The 18,035-nt window shown below is 39.0% G+C and overlaps 2 protein-coding genes across 4 annotated transcripts in view; both read left to right on the top strand.

Moving 5' to 3' along the window:
* The first annotated feature begins 1,580 nt into the window (after positions 1 to 1,580).
* gfap (glial fibrillary acidic protein) lies at positions 1,581 to 13,586 on the top strand. Of its 2 annotated transcripts, XM_077542095.1 has the most exons (9): positions 1,581 to 2,024; positions 5,329 to 5,389; positions 5,468 to 5,563; positions 5,704 to 5,865; positions 5,933 to 6,058; positions 6,929 to 7,149; positions 7,231 to 7,274; positions 7,511 to 7,596; positions 10,671 to 13,586. In XM_077542095.1, the coding sequence occupies exons 1-9, from the start codon at positions 1,588 to 1,590 to the stop codon at positions 10,698 to 10,700; spliced, it is 1,263 nt and encodes a 420-aa protein (XP_077398221.1). In that variant the 5' UTR covers positions 1,581 to 1,587; the 3' UTR covers positions 10,701 to 13,586. The 2 variants fall into 2 exon arrangements, with proteins under 2 accessions (XP_077398221.1, XP_077398214.1); XM_077542088.1 differs by lacking the exon at positions 10,671 to 13,586 and having other exon boundaries at positions 7,511 to 8,523.
* A 3,926-nt stretch (positions 13,587 to 17,512) lies between these two features.
* The window catches only part of kcnh6a (potassium voltage-gated channel, subfamily H (eag-related), member 6a), a 30,799-nt gene continuing 30,276 nt past the window's right edge, over positions 17,513 to 18,035 (top strand). For both annotated transcript variants that reach the window (XM_077541905.1, XM_077541896.1), the window contains exon 1: positions 17,513 to 18,002. In XM_077541905.1, the coding sequence (XP_077398031.1) occupies positions 17,927 to 18,002 (76 nt within the window). In that variant the 5' untranslated portion in view covers positions 17,513 to 17,926. The remainder of the gene's footprint in view (positions 18,003 to 18,035) is intronic.

Genomic DNA, 18,035 nt, shown 5'->3' with positions numbered 1-18,035 from the left:
ATCCGCTGTCAGCTAAAGGATCATTGGCGGTCAAAATTAAGTGTGATTAATCTGCGTTAATACATGATTAATGCGATAATCTTTTGTGATTAATCAATGAGTTAATAATATATATATATATATATATATATATATATATATATATATATATATATATGAACAGTTTTCATATTGGGTCTAATTTGGAGGTGTACCTAATGTTTTGCCTAGTGATTAATTGCAGAGGCTACATGCTAATTGCTCAAATGCTTGGGTGGGGGATGAGGTGAACAAATGAGTATGAGCTACTTTAAATGTTTCTATATGATGTTCATGTATGTTTCTGTTGATGTTGTATCGTGACGGGACTTGCAGTGCAACGTCAAAATGTATTTTACAGAAAGCAGAGTTTAAAGTCTTTATTTACACAAAGACACAAAGTGCCTTTTCGAATAAAATAAATAGTTTTGGGAAAGTGCATAAATGTTTCTTGTTTTATTTGTAATGATATAAAATTGTTTAGCTGCAGAATTTAGGACTGAAATCAAATCTTATCTATCTAAAAATACAAATCTATTAGATTACAAATGCCCAAATACTAGAAAAAAAAATAATAATAATAGACAAAAACAATTACTTAAATTAATGTAATGTAATGGCCAATCATGGCTGAGTCCTCGGCAACTGTGATGTCGTTTTCAGTTGGCAGCAAGTTTTTTTTTTTAAATGTATTTAATTATTTGTATTTTATTTTATTTTTTTTAATTTCCCTCTGTACATTCCATCACACAAACACACACACAAGCACGGTCTCCCGGGTGGGGAAGCGAAGTCGACAGCAAGCTTGCGACGGATAAAAATGGGTGAATTTTGCTGCTTAAATAATATTCCACAAATCAATCCAAAATGCTGTCGTTAGACTAATACAACATATTATTGTAAAGAAACATTTGGGTTGTCTTTCCCTTTAAATGAGGGTTTCAAGAAGGGTTAAGGTTCTAAACAATAAATTCAAGGTAGTCTAGAAAATTATGGTCAAATTTTTTTAACCCAAGTTAGGGTTTCAATATAAATATAAAGTAAACTATACCAGTACAGTATACTGTGTGCGCGTATTTGTGTGTACGTGCACGCGTGTGCGTCATCATGTGACTGTTGTGGAATGTTTTTTTTTTCTATCTGGCTGACTGAGACTGACATCATTATCACCCGGACTTGAAACCCTAACATGTTTGAAACCCAATTTTAAAAATCTATTCTTTGTTTGGAACCATCATCAAGCCTAATTCTGATTGTACACTTTAATTTGAAACTAACCCTTGTTTAAAACTTAACCCTGGCTTGAAACCTTACTTTGAAACACGAACCCTGTTTGAATAATTTTAAACCCTTACGAAGCTGTCACCCTTGTTAATTTTGGCCTTATTTTGGGGGGACCCTTTCACTACCACCCAGACCTTCCCCACCTCCCCAAGCCCAACCACATACATACACACATAACCGTCCCTCAGGCCCACCCTGTGGGTCCTTCTCCGCCTCCTCCCCCTCCCACAACCCCATAAATGCCCCAGTTGTGCTCGGGTTCCGGATTCCCCTCGGTGGTCCATCATGGAGAAAGACCTGCACTCCAGGATGCGTTACAAAGCGTCCAGTGGCGCCTCGGGGGTCCGTGTCGGCACCGTGTCCCGACAAGGGACGGCTCGTGCCTTCCACGGACCTCCCAGCCATTATCTGGATTTCTCTGCTGACTCGGCGCTGACGGCCCGTTGCAAGGAGACGCGGATGAATGAGAAGATGGAAATGATGGACCTGAACTGCCGCCTGGCCGGTTTCTTGGGGAGGATTCGAGTTCTGGAGCGGCAGAACAAGCAGCTGGTGGCCCAGCTGGAGCGAAGCAGTGCCGGGGGGCCCGGTTGGCTAGTGGATGTGTTGGGGACGAGGCTGAGGGAGATGAGGCGGCGGGCGGATGAACTCTGCATGGACAAGGACTGCCTGGAGGTGGACACGGGCAACATGGAGGCCGATGTGCTCACACTTAAAAACAGGTAGGAACACAAACTGACTTCAATCTGAGTGACTCTGTTTTTATGACATCAGTTTCAAGTTCACTTTATGGTCTAGTATAGCCCTTTATTTGGTAGCCATATTTGTTAAAATATATATATATATATATATATATATATATATATATATATATATATATATATATATATATATATATATATATATATATTAAACTGCACTTAAAAGTATATCTTTTAAATAATGGCATTTCAATTTAGTGAATCATTGTTGAAAACTACAGTCCTTTGAAACCCTGTCCCAGGCTTGAATCATCAATTCCGAACCCTGATATTGATACCCTATTTCATTGATATCATCACAATATAAATTTATATTTTGTGAATTACTGTTGAATCCCTACTTTCAAACACTAACTTTTGCTTGAAACCTCAATGTAGAACCTTAGCGCTGACTTGAAACTTTAAAGCTGTAACTTCTGTTAACTTGAAACTCTCATTTTGGACTGGGACTTGAGGGACTAACTTGAAACCATAACCCCTGCTGTAAGACTTGCCTTGAAACCTTGATTTAAAACCCTAATTTGAAACATTAACTGTGACTTAAAACCTTATTTTCAAACCGTAACTTGAAACCCTACTTTATCAAAGTTTTTATGATCATGTAAGCCATAAATTCTTATGAAATAGAATCCACTCCTAACATGCTAATCTTTTATATTCATTTTAAGATTGATTTTAAAATTCACATGACTTAAAAAACAACAAACACATTTAAGTTCAATGGACAAGCTAAACGTTTTCTTTCATGGACACATTACAGAGTGTAAAGTATTTATGTGCAGAAATTAGAGCACATAAAAGTGAATCTGTAAAGAATTTTCTTCCCTTTTTTGTATTTGTGAGTGAATTGATATGTAGATCGTACTCTCACATTGGTAGGAATGCATAGCCCCACTTCAATTCCCCTTTCCAAACCTGATCCCTGACTGGACCGCTCCGTTGCTGTTGAACCAGTGTGGAGGAATGAGTTGAGCGCAACAATGCAGCCCCTCTCAGAGCCCCCGACTCTACAAAAGGGAGCATAAAGCCTGCAGATGTCCCAGTCATGCTGACGTTGGCATTGGCTGTCCTCCATGGAATACGTCATTGACCCGGAAACCTGTGTGAACTCCAACTGTATACAAACGTCTAATCAAGAAAATCATCCATCCATCCATCCATTTTCTTGACCGCTTATTCCTCACAAGGGTCGCGGGGGCTGCTGGCGCCTATCTCAGCTGGCTCTGGGCAGTAGGCGGGGGACACCCTGGACTGGTTGCCAACCAATCGCAGGGCACACAGAGACGAACAACCATCCACACTCACACGCACACCTAGGGACAATTCGGAGCGCCCAATTAACCTGCCATGCATGTCTTTGGAATGTGGGAGGAGACCGGAGTACCCGGAGAAGACCCACGCGTGCACGGGGAGAACATGCAAACTCCACCCAGGAAAGTCCGAGCCTGGACTCGAACCGGAGACCTCAGAACTGGGAAGCGGACGTGCTAACCACTCGACTACCGTGCCGCCCTCAAGAAAATCAACAACTGCCAATAATGTATGATCAGATTAGACAATCTTCTAGGGGATTTTACATGTTCGGTTTGTACTGTTGCCCAAAACTCAATCTGGATCAAATCTGGATTAAAACAGTTTTTGGCCTCGGACATTCTGCACTGTGTAGTGTACACAATGCACTACTCACAAAAAGTTATGGACATTTGTCTTTCAGGTGAATTTATAGAAAATGTAAAATGTTCTTGCTACAGTGATATACGTATTATGAAAGTGGTAGAAGGATGCACTAATAATTTCCTCAATCTATTAATTGAAACAAAAGTTAACAACAATGGTGGGTTTTCCAGCTTCGACACAACATCTCAGCTGGTTGCAATAGAATTCAGGTCTGAAAAAGTGCAGGCCGTTCCATTTGAGGTACACCAGTCACCAACAGCAGTTCCCTGATGATGCCGCCTCCATGAGCAGGAGCATTGTCATTTGTGAATTTTGCCATTAAGATCCTCGTTAAGATGGTCACATTAAGTTCACCTGTAAAGGTTTGGATGCATTTCAGGTTCGTCCTGAAATTTCATCCAAAAGCTAAAGAACTTTTTGTGAGTATCCTTCCATCCATTTTCTCAACCGCTTACTCTTCACAAGGGTAGTGGGGGGTGCTGGAGCCTATCTCAGCTGGCTCTGGGCAGGGGGCGGGGTACACCCTGAACTGGTCACCAGCCAATCGCAGCTTTTTGTGAGTAGCGTATGTTCAAAAGTATTGAGACACCTACAACATGATCGCGATCAGATTGGACAACATTCAGTAGGATTTTACACGGCTTGTTCACACTGTTGTCCACTACTCAATCTGGATCAGATCTGGATTAAAACAGTTTTTGAATTCTGATGCCACTCTTTTACCGTCACTTTTCACCTCCTTTGTGTTCCAATGCTTTTGCCCATATTGTATACATTGATAGAAACCGAATATAGACAATGGTCACTTTTCACTTTCTTGTAGCCAATTAATTTGCCTATTAATGCAAAGAATATGCTCAAAAGTACTAAGTCACATCACATGGTCATTTATTTTATCCAGTAGGCGTCCGTCCTATAGTTTTGAATATTGGGTCACATACTCACTTTTCATCTCCAGGCTGGTGTAAACTTGCCGTTTCCTTGTTCCTGGGATCATGACAGCAGCGCATGGTTGCACGGAGATGCATGGTGCACGTCCCTCTCTGGCTGAACACGCAGAAAAGAGAGAGAGAGAGAGAGGGGAGGGACCCTTTTCTAAGTTTTTTTTTTTTTTTTTTTTTATGACATAACCCGGGTTGATCGGCATAAGCTGGGGAGGGGGGGGGGGGGGGTCGTTTTCCGATCATTTTTACGTGCCAGCTGCATACTGTACGCCCACGCCAACCTCTGAGAATATATTTTTTTTAAACAATCGCACCAATAATTTGTACTTCATGAACGAACGACGTCGTTGTCGTCCTCTCTGCTCTCTACAGCTTATTGGAGCTAAATGAAGAAAAAGCTTCTGCACCTCTCGGTCCAACCTCGCCTTCTGATAATGTCATTTTTCCAGCAACTGTTACTATACTACAATGGTCTTGGTGCAAATCCATTGCCATGTGTGGTAAATCAGGTGCAAATTTGCTCCCAGCTGTCAGAATTTGTGGGCGTGTTGACACTGGTATGTGGAGCAATATTTCGCGCTCTTAGCGGACGCAGCGCATTCTCGTGAATCTCCCCCTCAGTTTTCCTTTTATGCTTTGCTCAGGTTGAAAGAGGAGAAGGACCTGCGACAAGATGCAGAGAATAATCTCATTGCCTCCAGACAGGTTTTTACTTATTTTAGATGGCTAATCATTATTTATGTATATAAACACTGTACACATGGCTGATTGTTATTGACACAGGATGTGGATGAAGCGACCCTCAATTGCATCCAGCTGGAGAGGAAGGTGGAGGCCCTGCAGGATGAAATGAACTTCCTGAAGAAGATCCATGATGAGGTAGGAATGTGAACACAGTGAATCTCTCTTTGTCATAGGGGATATGTTATATATATGCAAACAATTTCATATGAACCTAAATAATAATTCAATCAAGCTGCTCCTTTTACCATGGAGACATCTTTTTCCTGCTTGCTTAGGAGCTGCATGATCTGCAGGAGCATATCCTGGTCCGGCAGGTGCGCAGGGACGTGAATCTGTCCAAACCAGACCTGACCACGGTGCTGAAGGACATCCGGGTCCAGCATGAGAGCATGACCTCCTCTAACATCCAGCACACAGAGAAGTGGTACCGCTCCAATGTCAGATAACGCACACGCACAATGGACATGTACATACAATGGACATTGACAGGCTGTTTGTTGACAGTTTGCCGACCTGACAGACGCAGCCGTTCGGAATGCTCAGGCTTTACGCCAGGCCAAGCAGGAGGCCAGTAAGTACCGGTGTCAGGTCCAAGTGTTCACCTGCGACCTGGAAGTCCTCCGCATAACTGTGAGTCCACAAAATACCGCAAACAAGATCAATAATATTGTACTCCGAAAAATATAAATATAGACAAAAAGAGCATATGTCGTTAACCACAGGGAGTTCAAAAGTTAGTTAGTAATGATGCTTGGATAACAAGTATAATATTTGTTCACAAATTTCAAAAATCTTGCACTTAGCATCCTCAAAATGTTACATTTTGTCACAAAAATTGAATATTTGTCCATAAAAACGAAATATTATTATTTATGCACATAATGCAGTATTGACCACAAAAATTTGTATTTTATCATGAAAATGCAATACACTGCAACAAAAATAAAACACTGTATGTATTGTGACATTTGTTTATTTAGTGACAAAAGTGCACAAGTTGCCCAGATAGTTGATCACAAAAGGTCCACAAAAATAAAAAATAAAAATAAAACAATTTTTTTTCATTTTTGTATTTATTTTTTAATTACATTTTGTCACAAGGCATATTTGATCACAAACGTACATTTTGTGCACAAACTATGGAAAGATTTATTTTGTGAGAAAAATGCAATTCTTTGCCACAAAATTACTTTATTGTAAATTGTGACGGCCTTTGTGTGTTTGGTTATAAAACTGCAAAATTTGCACAAATACTGTATCCCCTCAATAAAGTTATATTTTATACTAAAAAGTTCAAATTTGAGCACAAAAGTGCAGTATTTGTTGAGTCGATCACTATTTTTGTTCTTTTTATTTATTATTATTATTTACAAAAATGCAATCCTGGACTTTGCCACAAAATACACACATAATGAAAATACTTGGCCAGCAAGGTGCAATATTTGTGTAGGAAAATGCTATATTTGAGCACAAAAAACGAGCTGGTCGCAAACTTTGCAGAATGAGCGCCTGGAACGCCAGCTTGGGGAGATGGACGAGCGTTTCTCGGCCACGTCGGCCGCCTACCGGGACGCAGCGAGCCGCCTGGAGGACGAGCGCCACGAGCTGAAGGAGCAAATGGGTCGACACCTGCGGGAGTACCGGGACGTCCTTCGCGTCAAGCTGGCCCTGGAAATGGAGATCGCCACCTACAGGAAGCTGCTGGAAGGGCAGGAGAGCAGGTGAGGAGCATCGCTGAACAAACTTTGACTTGCTTGGCCATTTGTATATTTTTAATGACCACCGAATTTGTTTACTTTCAGGTTTGACGTTCCAGTCCGCAGATTCTCCAACATGCATTTTAGAGGTATTAAAACATAATCCTTTTCAAGTAAATACCACATCTCGTCACCAAAAATATCAATATTTGTGCCAAAAAAAAAAGCAATCTATTGCCAATATTAGGCCATCAAAGTACAATATAAGTACTGTATATAAATTGTAATAGTTGACAACAAAATGTATTTAGTCATGTGTGAGACCAAAACGTGCACAAAAAAAAAAAAAATGTATTGAAAGTGATTTTGTTTGTGCGTGTGGTAGAAGTGTGTCGCTTGGCCCCTCGAAGGGCGGAGGCCCACTTGACAAGGAGCATCCAGTTGCGGACGGTGCAGCCCAAATATGGGAAGGTTCGTCATGATAACCGACTTGCACCTCTCACATTATTCCACTGGGGGGCAATGTAGCCCTATTGGGTTTTAGTTCAACCGTTTCCACCACATTTTCTCCCCTACATAAAAGACTGTATGGTTGATTTTTTTTATGATGTCATTGAATTTTTATTTTAGCCCATTTGTATTTCATTTAAATGTGTTTTGTTTAAGTTTATGTAGTTTTACGTTAGCCTATTTTGTTTTATTTAATGTCATCTCAATTAATTTGGATTTTGGGAAGTTTTATTTGATTTTACACAATTTTATTTGATTTTGTTTTAGATAATTTTATTATGTTTTATTTTGTACTAGCTAATTCTCTTTTGTTTAAGTTCATTTTATTTTATTGCATTTTAGCTGATCTTATTTCATTCCTAATTTTAAGTAAATTTTAACTCCATTTTAATTTTATGTTTCAGCTAATTTATTTCCTTTTATTAGGGCCCGAGCAGCGACCGGTGCGAGGTCCCTATTGTTTTTGTAAAAATTATTATTATTATTATTATTATTATTATTATTATTATTATTATTTATTCTCCGCAAACGATCCCGATTTTGGGTACCTAAACATTCACGAAAACTCACCGAACTTTGCACACTCCTCAGGCCCGGCGAAAAATTTGATATTATGAAGTCGTCATAACAACGCGACTCTATAGCGCCCCCTCGCGTAGAAAAATAAAAACCAAGCCCGGCACGTTTGAGCTAGAGCAACGAAAATTGGCAGGCACGTGTAGCACCCCGAGATGCACAAAAAAAAGTCTATTGGGACCATGTAGCTAAAATGTACAGGAAATGAGCTATGAATTTTTTAATGTCCAATTTTGGCCTATTTTGGCACATTCACTGTGGTCATGCTTTTCCCCCCTCTGCAAACATTTTTCATCCAATTGACTTCAAACTTGGCATTTATCATCTCAAGACCTGAGAGAACAACTGGGCAAAACATCTCGCTTTTTTGAAATACTATACGACGGGGGCGGAGCATCAAATATTGCCTTTAAAATTTCATTTGTCCAGAAAGAGCAAATGCTTAATAACTCCCATGTTCAAGCTCCAAAAAATCTCAAACTTCTCAGGCAACGTAATAGTCACGGCCTGAAAACATCTATATGATAAAATTCAGTTATACATATAGCGCCACCTAGTGGTAACAATAAATGTCATACTTTACGTTTTTAGCTACTGCGCTGAGCTCGTTGAAGGGATCCAGTTGAAAATTGGTCAGAAAAGCCTTAAGATGTTGATTATGCCCCACACCGAATATTGTAACTTTTCGCCAAAGGGCGTGGCCGCTACGGTGACGCAAAGTCTGAAGATTTTTCGTGACAATAAAAGCTGCATTAACCTGACCGAGATGATCCTATCTTCTCAAAATTTCACACATTTGATGAGAGTCCAGCCCTAAAGACATCTATGAACTTATATTTCATCTTACTGATAGCGCCACCTAGTGGCAATTTTTTTTCTTACGAATTTTCTTTTACGTTTTTCTCCAAACACGTTAACTGGACCTACCTCATATTTGCTCAGATGAGGGATTCGGCCTTCATGATGTCACAACACGAAGTTTGTGAGTTTTCGCGAATCGCTGTGGGCGTGGCTAAGCACTGTTCGCCAAGAAAACAATGCCAGTTTTGAGGGTCTAAACATGCGCAGAAACTCATGAAACTTGGCACACACATCTGGCCTGGTAAAATGAACAATATTTTATTGTTTATTGTGCTATTTTTACAAAAATGACTCAATAGCGCCCCCTAGGAATTTTTAATGAAGCAGCCCCGGTTGTACGTTTAAGCAAGATCTACGAAAATTTTTAGGTGTATGAGGGAGCCCAAGACCTACAAAAAAGTCTCTTGGACCCATATGCTAAAATGAACAGGAAGTGAGCTACGAATTTTTGAATGTCCCATTTTTGACGATTTTTGCACATTCACAGGGGGCAGACTTTTGCCCACTTCTCCTACACGTTTCATCTGACTGAGTTAAGACTTGACCTGGACCATGTCAAGACCTGAGCCAACGACAGGGGGAAAAATCTTGACTTTTCGAAATACTATATGATGAAGGCGGGGCATCAAAATTTGTGTTTCGCACTGAAAAAGGATATGCTTAATAACTCCCGGTACATGCTCCAAAAAATCCCAAACTTGACATGTATGTTTATTGTCAAGGCCTGAAGCTATCTCTATGACAACATTCAGTTATATATGCAGCGCCACCTAGCCCTTGAGGCATAAAAAAAAATACCCCACATACGGTATTTTGTACAAAAAATGTAAACTCATTCTAAGTGTGATAACTAAGTCATTTATGAATATTCTTTTAGTTTCCACCACTCAAATTGTTCACTGGCTTCACACCGATCCAAACGTATGTACGTTTCCATTTTGTTTTATTCATTTTTGATTGCCCCTTTGGACAATAAAAGTAACATTGTGCAATGAGTACAACGAGCGATGATGTATATATACACTTTTACAAAAAATACCAATCAGGGCAACTCATTGCCTAAAAATAAATAAGGACGCTGATTTTTGCAGGTCTTAACAATCACCAAAACCCGTTGAGCTTGACACACACTGGCAAAAAAAATATTCTACATGTAAACGTTTATTATGCCATTTTCAAAGAAATTTTGCTTCCAACGTGCCAGTACCCCAACGTGCAAGGACCCCAACGTGCAAGGACCCCAACGTGGCCCGGGCTGCGAGGGCCCTTTATAGCTGCTCGCAGCTCTAGTTTTATGTTGTTTTTTTATTTTTATTTTATTTAAACCATTCTTTATCTTTTTTATTTAATTTTAGCATTTTTACATTTTACATTCATTTAATTATTGTCACTATTTTAGCCAAATGTATTCCATTTTATATTACTTCATTTTCTTTTAATTAACCCATTTGACTTAAGCTAATTTTTAACTTAAGCTCATTTTAATTTTATTATATTATATTTAATGTATTTTTACTTTAATTTAGTGTATTTTATTATAGTTTATTTAATTGCATTTAATTTATTTTAAAATAATTGGCATCATGTTTTCTTTTCAGGGTGTCAAGGACTCATCCACTGCACACTAAAGGTTTCATCTTCTTATTGTGATTTTTATTTTTTCAACTTTTTTTTTTAATTGTGTCATAATCTCATATTGTTCTTCCATCATTGTCATCAGCAGGCAGTCAGTCTTCCGCTTTCAATTTTGGATGCTAAAAAATGTTTCTTTTATTAAAACAAAAACAAAAAAGCATAATTGTCGACTAAAAAGTACAAGAAGTAGAAACCTCACATTAGCACCACTGGTGTCTAAAAGGATCACTCATTGCATGAAATTACTGGAATGCTAGCCAAAAATGTCATTATGTGCTCCCACGCCATCTATTGAGCAGTAAGAGAAGGAGTCAAAATGTGCTTTCACATAGCCTATTATTTTGGAACTCACCAGATGGTGCTAGCTGTTCCTAATAAAGTGTCGCGTGTGCGTGCGTATGTGTGGAGTGACATAACGGTGCATATAGTGGTAGTTAGCAGTTATCTTTTTGACAATCTAGCTAGAAAGAAGGGAGAACGGTGGTAGGCGACCACTAATGAGGCCTTCTACAGCTGCAGCTGTCGCCATGGTTACACTGTTTTATTTGACACTTCATGTGAAGACCCCCGACTCCCGCAATCCCCCTCCAATGTGAATACTGAGGAGGCGTTTTTTTGTGTGTGTCTGGCAGGTATGAATAGAAGATGTTTTTTCCTGTGTTGGAGCTCATCGTGACACTACTAAAAAATACAATTTTGTGTGACACACATGCTTGGTTTTGTTTATGTTTTTTGTCATTTGTTTCTCAGTTTTTGGATCAAATGTCAAATTTCAACATTCTTCACAGTCAAAAAAAAAAAAAGGAAAAAAAAGAAGTTGACCCCTGTCAATTATAAGCAGTAAAGCACTCTAATATAGTGACAAAGGGAATTTGCGTGTATTTTTTCAAGTGTAAAAAGAAGTTCATCCGGTAGTAGAAAAACATAACATGAGGTTAAGCAGCAAAATAAATATAGTGGACCAAAAGTAGAATTCCGAAAAAGAAACAAGGATGTATATAAAAGTAAGTAAGGAAGGAAACAAGGATTATGAAAATAAGGAAAGAAATCATCCAAGAAGGAAAGAATGAAGGACTTATGAAAAGAAGGAAAGAAGAACAAGGTACAGGAAGAGAGGGAAGAAATTCCGAATGGGGAAATAAAGGTGGAATGAAAGAAAGGATGTAGGAGTACAGGGATGGTTGAAAAGGAAGGAAGGAGAAAAGGATGGTATGAGGGGGAGAAAAGAAGGATGGGAATGAGGAAATGGTGAAGGGAGACAAGGAAAGAAGGAATAAGAGTGGTATGAAGGCAAGCAATGATTGATGGAAGGTCAGAAGGAAGGATACATGAAAGAACAAAGGAAGAACAATGTGTGAAAGAAGGGAAGGAAAGAGGAAGGAGGGAAGGAAACAAGGATCTTGTGGAAGGTGGGAACGAAGTAAAGAAGGAATGGACTGAAGTAAGGAAGGTCAGAAGGAAGGATGCACGATTATGAAGGAACGAAAGAAGGATGCTATGGTAGGCAGAAATGAAGTAAAGGATGCAATTAAAGGAAGCCAGGAATGAATGGAAGGGAGAAATGAAGAAAGGAAAGAAGTGTTTGAAAGCAAGGAAGGTGGTATGAAAGGAAGGCAGGATGGATGGAATAAAGTATCCTTACTTCAGGTCAGAAGGAAGGATGCATGAAGGAAGGATACTATGAAAGGCAAGAACGAAGTAAAAGGGGAGCAGGGAATGAAGAAATTAAAGAAGTATGTTTGAAAGGAAGAAAGAAAGAATGCGGTATGAAAGTAGGAAGGGAAGGAAGAAAAAAGGTGCATGAAAGGAACAAAGGAAGGAAGGATGTGTGAATGAGGGAAGGACAGGGAAAGGAAAATGAGGAAATGTATGGCAAGAAGAGTGGAATTACAAATTGAAAGGAGGAAAGGAAGGAGGGATGGTATGAAAGGAAGGAAGGACAATTTCTTCCCCTCTGGGAAAAAAAAAAAAATCTTACCAGCATGAAATTATCTCCAACTTCCAAGTGTTCCAAGTGCCAAAAATAAAGTGAACCATAATTGACAATACACAAAGAATAATGCTACCTTCATGTGGTATCGTAATTATGGTAAATATCACGTGTCAAAAATTGCACGTGAACGCCCCCTCATGTCGTATTTTCTACTGGACAACTGGGAATGTATTTTGATATCCAAGTTTCCTGGTTGAGAGAACTTATCAAATTTCAACATGGTGGAGAGCGCACAAGGATTTGTGAATGGCAAGAAATATTAACACTTACAAGGGCGTTAACGTCTGCTAGCACAGAAGGCTGTTTTAGAATCTACACGTCTACGTAGCACACAATTTTGCTATAACAACAAAATCTCATGAACAGAACTCAGTCGTAATTAGGAGTTTCCGAGTGGTAATGTGCATCTTTCCCATAGCACGTCAAGCCAGGGTAAGACACTCTGTCCTTGTGCGTCCCTTTCCAGTACACTAGTATGTGTTGTGTCCAGATCTTATCACAGGAATGAACGCTCTCAGGGCAGCGATGGTACGAAGGAATTCCATCCTGATAATAAGTCTCCAGGTCCGTCCGAAGGTTTTGGTTCCCATCGGTTCCTACGATAAAGTGGGCAAGAGGTGAAACACGGGGCGAGGGGTGTCGGGATTGTGCGTTTTGGAGTGTGAGGCGATGACAGACCGCCATGTCGGCGACACAAGTCACAACGTTTTGAGATGCATGCAGGCAGGACTTTTTTGACTTTCATGACAATGTTTTTAGGTTGTGTTACACTTCAGTGTTTACACACGTTAAAGGAAAAGAAATATAGGAATCCCTGAAACACAATGGGATGCTAAGTTAAACAATAATAATAAAGATTTTTAGATGATGCTAATTAAGCTAACCATACTACCAGTGTTGCCACAGTTACCTTGAAAAAGCAACTTAGTTACTTTACTGATTACTTGGTTTTAAAAGTAACTAAATTGCGTTACTGATTACTTGATTTTAAAAGTAACTAAGTTAGATTAAAAGTTACTTTTTTAGTTACTTTCAGCAGCTGCCGATAACACCATCTCAACATAAAAATAATGCAGTAGAAACGGAGTTCCAAATACTTTATTGAAAGTGCATTTTTAACATGAAAATAAAGGGTTTTATTATGAAAAACAAAATAGGCAGTCTCTCTTGACTTCTTGTAACGTAAATACTTTTTATAAAACAAAAAATAAAAATCTATCCAGGTTGAAAATGAAAATCCCCTAAATTCCTCTATTGTTTGTTTGTTCCGCTATTCCAGTGTGTACACATGTATCAGTTTAAATATTTATTAGTAGTTATTGACAGTTATAATTGTTTTTTGGTTTGTTTGTTTTTTCTCTTCAAAATAAGGATCAGGAAAACAAAAGGTTGATAATTTAATGTTAAATATAAATATTTAACCTTTAGACAGACACCAACACAATTAAACAGAATATGTGCACATTGTGAAGTATTTCAGAAACATAAATTTAAGACATTAAATAAACCTACTGTCCAGCCAAAAGAAATATGAAGCCACCTTATGGAACAATAAATCTATCACACATTTTAACAACTTAAAATATGCAAAAATATTTCCAAAAGTTCATTTCCCTTTTTAATCAACAATTTTTGTTTTTAACAATTTTTGTTTTTCTTTTGCCATCACATTCATTTTTGGTTAATGTATGACATCTTTTTTTTTATTTTAATTTTTTATCTGAGACACGATGATGACCACAGAATCACTACTGTTTATATTTTGTTTTTTGGGCTGTCATAATCGCGGGCACGTCTCAGTTCTCCTATCTGCTGCTCATGCTAGTTGTAGACATTGACAGGGAGCCACAAACTGAGAAATGAGATACTTGCAGTGTGCTTTTAGCATAGCTGGTGTGTTGGCTGTGGGACATACCTGTGTCGTTTGAATCCATGCATTGGATCGTCACGGGAGTTATTCTTTTTGGCTCGCGCGCAGTACCAACGCCGGCCCGGGACATACAAGTGCACCGAGAGGACTCGATAGCCATGGGAAATACCGAGATGTACGGCACCGGCTTCTGCTAACTGTCTCCATTTGTATGTTGTCACTCGTTGCGCGCGCGCGCGCCGTGTCGCGAGCACGGAAACACGGAAGTAGCTTGAATGGTGATGCTACTGAAATGTAAACAAAACAAGTAGAGCACGGCGCAGAACTCTTGCTATTGTTATGAAAACCATAAAGCCTCACTCGCAACCGATACGGTCGTTTAGCTCCCCTTGGCGAACGATGGTTCGGTCGAATCGTTTTTTTGTTCCACCCCTACTGAAAATGTAACTTGTCTGACGTCACTCCCCCTGGCGAGAGGGCGGAGACGACCTCATCCCATAATGCTTCACGGACCAGTTGAGGATGGAAATAAATTTTTGTTTTTACCACTTTTATGGTCCATAATGCACACTTTTTTTTGTTGTGTTGTGTGCCTGTTGGTTAATAAAACTAGTAGTAAAAGTATCATCACTTTTGTTTTGAATGTGCAAACCATTCATGACCAGACCATGGCTGAATTCAGTGTGGTGATCAATGACTTCTGCCTCATCTTCGTAGTTAGCAGTAGTTGTTTGTCACTGTTATAACAGTGAGATAGTTTGCCTTCTTCATGAAAATGTGGATTAACGCATTGATTCTCTGGACAGTAACTTTAATCAGACTACTTTGTAGAATAAAGTAACGCGTTAGACTATTAGTTACTTTAGAAAGCAAGTTTTTGAGTAACGCGTTAGTAACGCTTTTACCGGCAACACTGCATACTACACAGGTGCACAATTGGCCTGATTCACAAATGTGATAGATTTGACACATAATTTCTGAAATACATTTTTAGCCATTGCTAAGCTAAATGTGTGACACGTGAATTTTGGAGACACCTGAAACACTATAGTGCCATTTTCCCTAATGTGAAAGATTTGGGACATCATTTTTGTAGTACAAAGCTCGTCGCGAGCTAATGGTTTTAGCTAATTGTAAGCTAATCATGCTGCGCAGGAACTTTGTGGACACCTGTAACACAATCAGCCTGTATCACCACTAAGATAGATTTGGGGCAACATTGTAGAGTACAGAGCTAGTTGTGAAAGCCTATAACATTTTTAGCCAATGCTAAGCTAACAATGCTATATACACATTTTGCTGGAAATGTTTCTCTCTCTCTCTCTCTCTCTCTCTCTCTCTCTCTCTCTCTCTCTCTCTCTCTCTCTCTCTCTCTCTCTCTCTCTCTCTCTCTCTCTCTCTCTCGCTCTCTCTCTCTCTCTCTCTCTCTCTCTCCTGTCTGCGACCTTTCGTAGAGTGTTCTATTTCAGAATACCACTGGGAGGCTAAGTGAGTGTTGCTGTGGGATCAGGATGGATTGAAGGTGAAAAACTTGTCATTGTTTTCCTTTTGTTGTGCTCAACTTGGCACTCACACATATATAACAAGGACACGCAATGGTGGCTTATCGCGGTACAAGTGCGATGGTAGCAGCGTACGTGGAGGATGCTGCTATTTTCAGAGCTGTGATGTGGAGTGAAGCAGACTGATGAGGGTCTGCACTCTGTCACTGACAAGACCACAGTCAAGCAGCAACGCCAAAATAACCGCACATCTAGACTTTCACAATAGGACACACGTGCTCACGCACACACACAAAATCAAGTTCCGTTTTAATGTTCACAACACCAAACATAATAAATATATATTTTTTATTTTTTTGCTATAATCTTTATTTTGTACGTCCCCCAAACTTTAGTCTTTAACCTTCTATCCCTCTTTTGCTTCAAACATCAAAGCGTGTGCAGTAGGTATGAAAAAAAAAAATGTTGATTTGTTGAGATTATGTTGTATTGCTGTTAATGTTTTTTGTTATGTTTGTTTTGCTGTGTTTCTGTAAAGCGCTTTGTGACAGCTAAGGCTGTTTGAAAGCGCTATATAAATAAAGATGACTTGACTTGCCTTTTGTTCATATATTTATTTACTTTGAACATGTAAAATTAAAATATAACAAAATTAATATTAAAATGTCTTAAATAAATACTCATTTTGTAAAATTTCTTTATTTACCTATGCATTTATTTATTTTGGGACAGTAGGCTATGTGTTTATATTTTCAAGTTTTTGTTTTTCACTTTGGATTTCATCCTAAGTAATTGTTCATGTATATTTTTTTTGGGTAACAATTAAAAAATGTGACTCATTTAAAAAAAAAAAAAATGAAATAGAAATTTTGATCTATTTCAGAATTAATTCTGGAGCATTTTTACATCTATCCATTTCCTATACCGCTTTCCCATAGTAGGGCTTAAAGCTTAGCCTAGCTGAGTTTGAATGAGAGGTGAAGTACGTTTCGGCCAGCTCGCCTGACAATCACAGGGCATGGATCTCAAATCAAATCAAACTTTATAGCACCTTTCATACATAAAAACTCATCAAACGCTAAAACACTAGAAGAAAACAGAATAAAAGGCAAAAACAAAGTCAAAAGATAAGCAATCAGTGACACTCACCATCGCATCTAACAGCAATGCTTTGTCTTAACGCTAATTTAAAGATGTATTTATTTTTTAAATAAATACAAAAACTACTGTTTCAATTACTTGTAATGATGTCAAATTGTATTGGGTTATTATCTGGATCGAGATCTGCTCAAGCCACATTTTGGGTCTCAAACTTGAGATAGAGGTCTCGACGTGGATAAACTCTTATTTTGAAAGGCTGACTGCTGGTTCTTTCCGTTCCTCTGCTTCTTTGCTGGCTTGACGCAGGTGGCTTGTGAGGACCCGCGGGGGACGGTGAAAGCAGCATAGAGTAGATGGGACCAATTTTCGTCTGCTTTTTCTTCTTCTGCGCACTTTCTCAGCACACAATCTTAATGGTTAAACAAAAGGCGACAACTTCCTGTGTGTTATTTTCTGTTGTTGTTGTTTATCTGGGTTTTTTTTTCTTCATTTTTTAATTGCAGTTTAATGGTCTGAAATTAACTGCAATTTAGTGTACTTTTCCTCCTTTTTAAATTTTTAACTCAGTGACATCCAGCATCCCATGTCACCCTGGCAACCAGCCTTCATCATCATTATCATCTTCCAGGCAGCATCAGCATCCCTCAGCAGCTTTGCATGTGTACTTTACATTTGAATTCGAATTTGGCACTTCTTGCTGCTGATTTGATTTTGCGGGAAGGTTGATGTGTTGTCATCACCACCATTGTCAAGATGCCCGTGAGACGCGGTCACGTCGCCCTTCAGAACACTTACCTTGATACCATCATCAGGAAATTTGACGAGCAAAGTAAGTCTCTTAACATTTTTGAATCGCTGCCTT

Source organism: Festucalex cinctus, chromosome 1, assembly GCF_051991245.1.
Source record: "Festucalex cinctus isolate MCC-2025b chromosome 1, RoL_Fcin_1.0, whole genome shotgun sequence".
NCBI lineage: Eukaryota > Metazoa > Chordata > Actinopteri > Syngnathiformes > Syngnathidae > Festucalex > Festucalex cinctus.
Note: the sequence above shows the minus strand (reverse complement) of the source record. Positions and strands in the feature narration are given on the sequence as shown.